Source organism: Sinocyclocheilus grahami, unplaced genomic scaffold (assembly GCF_001515645.1).
Source record: "Sinocyclocheilus grahami isolate Dianchi unplaced genomic scaffold, SAMN03320097.WGS_v1.1 scaffold71.1, whole genome shotgun sequence".
Lineage (NCBI taxonomy): Eukaryota > Metazoa > Chordata > Actinopteri > Cypriniformes > Cyprinidae > Sinocyclocheilus > Sinocyclocheilus grahami.
This window is the reverse complement of record NW_015505250.1, coordinates 381728-389579: the sequence shown is the minus strand read 5'-3', so window position 1 is coordinate 389579 and position 7852 is coordinate 381728. Positions and strand designations below refer to the sequence as shown.

General features: G+C 38.6%; 1 protein-coding gene across 1 annotated transcript; it reads right to left on the bottom strand.

Moving 5' to 3' along the window:
- Positions 1–94: 94 nt before the first annotated feature.
- Positions 95–5895, bottom strand: LOC107585486 (retinol dehydrogenase 11-like). Its single transcript, XM_016272517.1, has 7 exons — positions 5715–5895; positions 4128–4246; positions 3828–3983; positions 3634–3738; positions 998–1207; positions 726–915; positions 95–533 (listed from the first exon to the last, which is right to left on the bottom strand). Exons 1-7 carry the CDS (start codon positions 5792–5794, stop codon positions 431–433), a joined length of 963 nt encoding a protein of 320 aa, XP_016128003.1. The 5' UTR covers positions 5795–5895; the 3' UTR covers positions 95–430.
- Positions 5896–7852: the final 1957 nt, after the last annotated feature.

Here is a 7852-nt window from a genome sequence, read left to right as displayed (position 1 = left end):
TTGTGTATTTGTATATTTTAACAAATAAAGGAAAATACAAAAATTATACTTTATTTTTTTTACTGTATATATTTAAATATTCATTTGGTCATGAATGTACCACAGTAGATAAAAACACATCTGTATAAAAGACTTCAATATGCAGCTTTATGTGACAATACTGAGATGGGAGTTAAAGCAGCGTTTCAAATACAAACAGAATAAAACAGCTTCACAGAGTTGTTCTAGAGCAAAAGAAACATGCTTGCTCGTCACAAGGGCATGATAGCAGAAAATTAGCAGAGAACAAGGTGGGTTGTGCTATTGAAAGCATAGATTTGGAAAAGGGTTTTAAACAAAACCAAATAAGACAAAAGTCAGATCACTGAAAATGTCTTGAGAATGAAAGGTGGAAAAACAGAAGAGAAATAAAACGGGTCAAATTAATGTTTCAGTCCCACTCAATGCCTAATAATTCACAGCTTACATCCCACAGTTTCCGTGTTGTCTCCTCATTTCGTCCCTGAGGGGCCACAAAAGCAGGGGCACAATCACTGTGTGGGAGAGACAGAGAGAGGTTTAATAATATGCCAATACCTAAGAAACTATGCATGATTTAAGAGCTAAAGAAAAGGACATTATTTTTATTAAACAATTTTACATTTTTGTCGGTTTTAACATACAAAGCTATCATGTGATTTCAGAAGACTTGGAATATAGTGAACCCATTCTAAAGTGTCCTGTACCTGAAATGTTTGCCTGAGATTGACTGGAGCTCCTCAGCGACGGCGCAGTAGGCAGATGTCTGAGCTCCTTCCTTCGGGGTCTTCAGGAACATGGAGAAGATAGCAAACAGCAGCGACATCGCAGTAGAATGACGCACCAGTTCTGACCTCACCGTCCCCGGGTGCACAGAGTTGACGGTCACATTTGACCCTGATGAAATACAAGTCATCATCTGTAAGATGGGATTCCATTCTTCTTTTTAGATTCTTGTTTGATGTGCAGCAGTACTCACCGTGGAGCCTGCGCGCTAGCTCGCGTGTGAAAAGCACGTTAGCCAACTTGCTCTGGCAGTAGGCAAGGCCGCTGTTGTAGCTGCCCTGACTGTGCAGGTCGTGGAATCGAATCCAGCCGAAATTATGTGCCAGGGAAGACACAACCACGATTCGTGATGGAGCACTACGCTTCAGCAGACCGATGAGGAGGCATGTGAGCAGGAAGTGGCCTGAATGAAAAGAGGTGCAGAAGTGAGTTGTCAAAACTTATTTTAGTATATTTATACACTAAATTTGTTTTTATTCATATTTTGAATTAAACTTTTTTACATTTTCCGTTTCAATAATTAAAAATACTTCTAATAAAGCTTTATTTTTATTTCAGTTTAGTTTCATTAATTAATCTTAAACCTATTTTAATTTCAGTTCTGTCAGGACCACTATCGTCAAAATGATAGATACTTAGCATAAAGTTTGGTTTGGCGGTATGGTTCTGTTCTGGGCAAAAACCTCCCTGGCCATCCATGCAGCCTGTCATGAATGAGCAGGGAGAACAGCAATAATAACCCCCCAGGGTTAACAGAACAGAACAAGGCAGATATCATTAATGTACTCAATGATATTTAAGTGTAACACTTTATTCAAGATAAAGGAGTCTGATTAGCAAGGAATATCAGAAAGCTAAGTCCTGACTGTGGCGAAAGGTGGAGCTGGGGATGGAGGAGGGTAATTTGCTCCGGAGCAAGCTGAAAAGCTGCTGAATAATACTGAATACAGCTTATATAGAAATGCTGCGATAGGTGTCATATTCCTATAGGTAGATGTGATCAGCTGAGAATCAGCTGATGCAAGCTTGACTCACGTGACCTGCCAGAACTAACGCTAAAGCTTAATTTAGTTGCCAAGGCAGGGTTTTCATCTAATATTTATATTTTATTTCAGCTTTATTTCAAATAACGTAAACACATTTGAATTTTTTATCGTTTTAATTAACAACACTGGAAATTTTTAAACGTCTAAACTTATTATTTCTCCTGATATTTTAATAATACCATGCATAAAATGCCTGTAATCACCAAATGTGCTCAAGTGTAATCTAATTTCATCTTTATTTCAATCAAGAAAAACAATTTAGTCTCATAATCGGTTTAGTTTTAACAGTAACAAAATACTGCACAACATATTTTAGGTGAAGACATAAGATAATGTGCAGAAGATATGTAAACTTTGTTTTTATCATATCTCCTGATAGCTCCTGATTTTCTTTAAGGGGTCATGTGATGTTGCTAAAATTAACATTATTTGGTGTAAAATTTATGCGGTTTAAGGTTCAAAAAACACATTATTTTCCACATAATGTACATTATTGTTTCTCCTCAATGCCCCGCCTTTCTGAAACGTGTCGATTTTTACAAAGCTCATCGATCTGAAAAGCGACGTGTGCTCTGATTGGCCAGCTATCCAGTGTGTTGTGATTGGCTGAATACCTCAAGCGTGTGACGGAAATGTTACGCCCCTACCATACTGTGTTTCCGTGTGTCCCGGTGCGACAAGACAAAACCAATAAAACCCATTACAAACGAGGCATTTGTTGCATACAGTGGGGACATAATTACTGATTATAATGACTTATACTGTGTTTTTACGCGTTGCGTATTGTGCCGCATAAACATAAAACCATATCTGCATTTGTGATCGGAGACTCAGCGCTACTCTACACTGCTTAAAACTCGCGTTTGAATCATCAGTGGCAAATTCTTTAAATATAAAAAACCTACTTACAGGCTGTGAGTCAGAAGCGCCAGACCTATCCTTGCAAAGTTCCTTTATAGAAACATTATGTCCTCTTTTGGAAGGCCAAACAAAGTAGTTTCGCCTTCACAACGAAACACACAGCGGCTTGAGTGAGCGGCGCCCGGCGGTGCTGAGTGAGCGGAGGCCGGCAGATTCGACGAAGGAGGCTTGCGGCAACCACATGTGACAACCCCGGGCTGGACTCCGCTTCGTCCACGGTGAAAGCCGATCCGGCGATCCACAGTGCAAAGTTGATGTATTTCCTCAGCGACCAGCACGGATCAGCTCTAGGCATGACGAAGCGGATATCGTCCTCTTTTGGAAGGCCAAACAAAGTAGTTTCACATTGAAACACACAGCATCTCCACGACATGGCGGCAGCGGCAACAACAATACTACAGCGAGAATAAAAGTTACGCCTTCTTTCTTTGCGTGAACATTTGGGCTAACATGTGTTATGCAAATCTTCCCACACAGTGACAAGTGGGGGCGTGTTTAAACGAGGCATTTTAGGAGGGTGTGGACAAGTCTTAACTTTTATAAAGAATATCTCTTTGGATTTGAGACTTTAGTCTTTGCAACTTTACAAATCTTCTTTATGCACCAAGAGCTTGTAACACTCCAACGAGAAAGAAAAAAATTGAAATCGCATCATATGACCCCTTTAATACCATGCATAAAATGTGCCAATTAACTGACAGATACTACTATAATGTGTCCTGACATCATTCCTGTCAGGTGTGCGGCCTGTGCTTTTTGGTTTTTGGCAGGAAGAAAAGCACAACCTGATTGTGAAAAATTCCAGTTCCAGTTTGCTGACATGTACTAATATAAATTCAAGTACTGTATTATTTGCACTCACCCAGATGATTGACCCCAATATGCATCTCAAAGCCATCGGCCGTCTTCATATAAGGACACATCATGATACCGGCATTATTGATGAGTATGTGCAGGTGATCAACCTCTGAATGAAGAAACAAAAATCATTAACTCGGATATCTGGGGCTTTTGGGTCTTGGTTGTTGCATTGCATCGGATATCATAAGGCAATACCTCGCAGGAATCTCTGAGCGAAGGCTCGGATGGAGCAGGTGTCGGCCAGGTCCAGTTCCCTCACCTCCACTTTAGCTCCACCTACTCGTGTACGGATCTCTGTGGCCGCCTCCTCGCCCTTCTCCACATCACGACAAGCCAGAATCACACGTGCACCTGTCAGCGAACAGGACTGAAGTGTTACTGTTCATTTCAACTGAATTATTAAAACGATGGAATTTAAAACTATTACAATGATTTCATTAGGCATTTCTAAAGTATATAAGGTACATAATAAAGGCAGTGAAGCGTCAGACAGACCTCGAGAGGCCAAATCCAAAGCCGTTTCCTTCCCGATTCCTGAGTTTGCTCCTGTGATCAAGGCAACTCTTCCATCTAACCGTGCTGTGGATCCACACACTCCTCCTGCTGCATATTTTCTACACAAACATTAAAATAATACAAAGAACATCACAGAAAGGCTGAAAACGGGAAAATAATACATTTATTCATGGCTCTCTGATTGGTCAGTCCAGGCAGTCAGGGTTCAAATTTCTGAAAGAGGTCTGTTGTCCAGGGCAACAGCACACAACAGCGTATCCAGGAATCTGTTCTGTCATTCCATTTCCAGTTCTCTCTCTTTCTATATATATTTGAGAACTGTACTATACGTGTACTGTGTGTGTGTGTATATATATATAGAGAGAGAGAGAGAGAGAGAGTACATATATACAGTTATATAATCGTAGTATAATAATAATAATAGAAAAAATATTTTTTGTAATTAATTAGCTGTCATTTTTTTTCAGAACAGGCAGTACTAAAATAATGATTATATGAATTCAGCCAACACTTTTAGCTGTCAGTGGATCCATCCCACGCAGAAAGCTTTTTTTTTGTTTTTTTGTAATTTTTTATAAATTTTGTATTATGCTTTAAACGACATACAAAACAATACAAAGCCAGGGTAACAAAGGATAAAAGAAAGAAGAAAAAAAAAAAAACATATACACACATATTCAGAGACATGCATGACCTTTACATTACTCAAAGATTTTGAAGACAGAACACAAACTGACAGTTTTAATTGCCTTTCTATTAGTACTATGTTGAATAGTACACAAGTAATTTTCCAACTCTTTCAAAAACACTGTAAAACAGGGGTTTTTGTTAGAAAATTTACACTTATGAATGTGAAACTTAACCAACAAAATAAACAGATTAATAACAAAAACTTCGTTATTTACATTATCATAATTAAAATATCCAAAAACTACATTTTCAAAATGCAAATTAAAATTAAAGTGTACCTTTTCTTTGATAAACATAGAGACATCATACCATAACTTTTTAACATAACTACAGTGCCAGAAGATGTGGGGTACAGTCCCACGCAGAAAGCGTTCATCAATCCACTGGATCCAATGACGCACGCGGTAACACGGAGGGGCGGGGCGACTCCGCCCAGGCTTCCACTCTATTGGTCGGTTTCTAGAGCAGATCATGTGAAGTGGAGGCGGGTCCAACACGGGACAACCTTCATCAGTAAAGTGGCGAGCGCATTTTACACCCAATAAATAAAATCGCGTTAAATTTATAACGTGTCATCTGTTATTTAAAGGTCTTGTTAAATTCGATTAACAGTCGTGACTATTTAACCGGATTTTTAATGCAATTCATACTGCACTGAGCTGCACGCTTCAGTGGCTGCAATGCTTGCTTTCTTTACATCCATAGACTGGGATTTCTGTCTTAGTCTCTCACATCATGTTTTCATCCCTTCTGCACAATATGCTCTTGCTTTTATAAAGCGAATGAATGTATGCATGCATGCATAGTCTTTTTTTTAGATGAATAAGACTGAATAGCATTTTCGAATCTTTCTCTAAAACCGAAAGAATTGCTTACCTGATTTGAAGCGAAAACAACCTTAAAATCAGCGCGACCACCCCTAAACCAGCCGTGATAACCACAAGCATATGCATCATGAAACTGCCAGCTTACTCCTGCTGTCTGTCTCTATCGGTGTGAACTGTTCAGCCTCCCACTCACATCTACAGCTGTGATCCCAGGGAATGATGGGATTGTAGTTTCCATGGTCTGGCCAACAATCTAGTATGGATGTTCATGTCATGGATGTCATTCTTGGTGAACATTTATTTTATTTTAAAATTATTATTTTAGTTACATTTACTAGCACTTGTTTTTTTTTTGTTATATGTATTATTTATTTATATTATTTACTTACATTTCTCTGGTTTCTGTGTGTGTGAGAAAAAAAACTAAGAGCCTTATGAACGTCTTTTACTTATTTATTTCTTATTTGGGTAAAGGCATGGTATAATCTTAATAAGTCGTTTATTCCAGTTAATTACAGATATATTATCGCTTTTCCCTCTGTCATTCAGCTGAAGTTTAGATTGGCCGATCATATTTCCAAAACCAGTTTATTTGGTTCTACTGGAAAATGTAAACTACAGATCCCACAATGTATTTCTGACGCAAGCTGTCCGTATCTTTGCCCTATTGAACTGTCGCACACGTTTGTTTAAATTTTGCAATATGAGGCATCTTAAAGTATAAATAATACACATAACTGTTATTATATAACTGCTTTGTAGGTGTTTGGATTTTTCAAGTAATGTCTTGGGTCTTTCTCCCCCTTTTTGTTTTCAGGCAAAAACAAAAACACCTATAGTCACGAGGTCCGACAAGGAAGCATCAGCTGCTGTCCCGAGGATCTTGTTATTGCTTGAAAAGCCGATTATTCTCACTATTTACAGACAACAACAAACGCAAAATTATTTTTATTTTATTGCCGTGTCATTTATTTCGTAAGGAACGTTTCTTTGCTTTAGTCTTCATATTATCGCTCCAATATGTCTACTGAAGAGTTTGAAAAGCTGCATGAGATGTATAAATCTCTGTATGACGAAGTGAAGACAATGCCTGAACGGGCACAGAGGTGCCAGGGAGGTGAATAAACTCTTCATATCTATAACAGAATCATGACAGCAGGCGTTTCAGCTTTTTATATTGTTCGCCGTGTGGACTCACAGAGAGTATGTATTTAGACCAGGGTTCCTCAATTAGTTTTCGATGAGGGCCGAATTCTGCCAACAATTCCAAGCCAAGGGCCACTGACCTGTGTGTGTGTGTGTGTGTGAGAGTGTGTGTGTGAGAGTGGGAGTGGGAGTGGGAGTGTGTGTGTGTGTGTGTGAGAGAGAGAGTGTGTGTGTGTGTGTGTGTGTGTGTGTGTGTGTGAGAGTGAGAGTGTGTGTGTGAGAGAGAGTGAGAGTGTGTGTGTGTGTGTGTGTGAGAGAGAGAGTGTGAGTGTGTGAGAGACACCCTGGACCACAAAACCAGTCTCTAGTCGCTGGGGTATATAGCCAAAAATACATTGTATGGGTCAAAATGATCTGTTTTTCTTTTATGCCAAAAATTATTAGGAGTGTGTGTGTGTGTGTGTGTGTGTGTGTGTGTGTGTGTGTGAGAGAGAGTGTGAGTGTGTGAGAGACACCCTGGACCACAAAACCAGTCTCTAGTCACTGGGGTATATAGCCAAAAATACATTGTATGGGTCAAAATGATCTGTTTTTCTTTTATGCCAAAAATTATTAGGATATTAAGTATAGATCATGTTCCATGAAGATATTTTGTAAATTTCCTACCGTAAATGTATTAAAACGTAATTTTTGATTAGTAATATGCATTGCTAAGAACTTCATTTGGACAACTTTAAAGGCGATTTTCTCAATATTTAGATTTTTTGCACCCTCAGATTCCAGATTTTCCAATAGTTGTATCTCGGCCAAGTATCCTATGTCCTAAATGTCCTATCCTAACAAACCATACATCAATTGAAAGCTTATTTATTCAGCTTTCAGATGATGCACAAATCTCTATTTTTGAAAAATTGACACTTATGACTGGTTTTGTGGTCCAGGGTCACACACACATATATAATTGTTATTATTATTACAATTATTATACTATTGTTGCTTTTGTTAAAATAATCACAAGATGGTCACAAGATGAATATTCAG

What these genes read in the sequence shown, in the direction of transcription:
- LOC107585486 (XM_016272517.1), bottom strand. Translation starts at nt 5,794, where the DNA reads ATGATGCATATGCTTGTGGTTATCACGGCTGGTTTAGGGGTGGTCGCG. An exon ending in TTTGGATTTGGCCTCTCGAG is followed by an intron (nt 3,984 to 4,127) that starts GTCTGTCTGACG and finishes GTTCGCTGACAG; the next exon opens with GTGCACGTGTGATTCTGGCT. An exon ending in ATCTCAGGCAAACATTTCAG is followed by an intron (nt 534 to 725) that starts GTACAGGACACT and finishes TCTCCCACACAG; the next exon opens with TGATTGTGCCCCTGCTTTTG.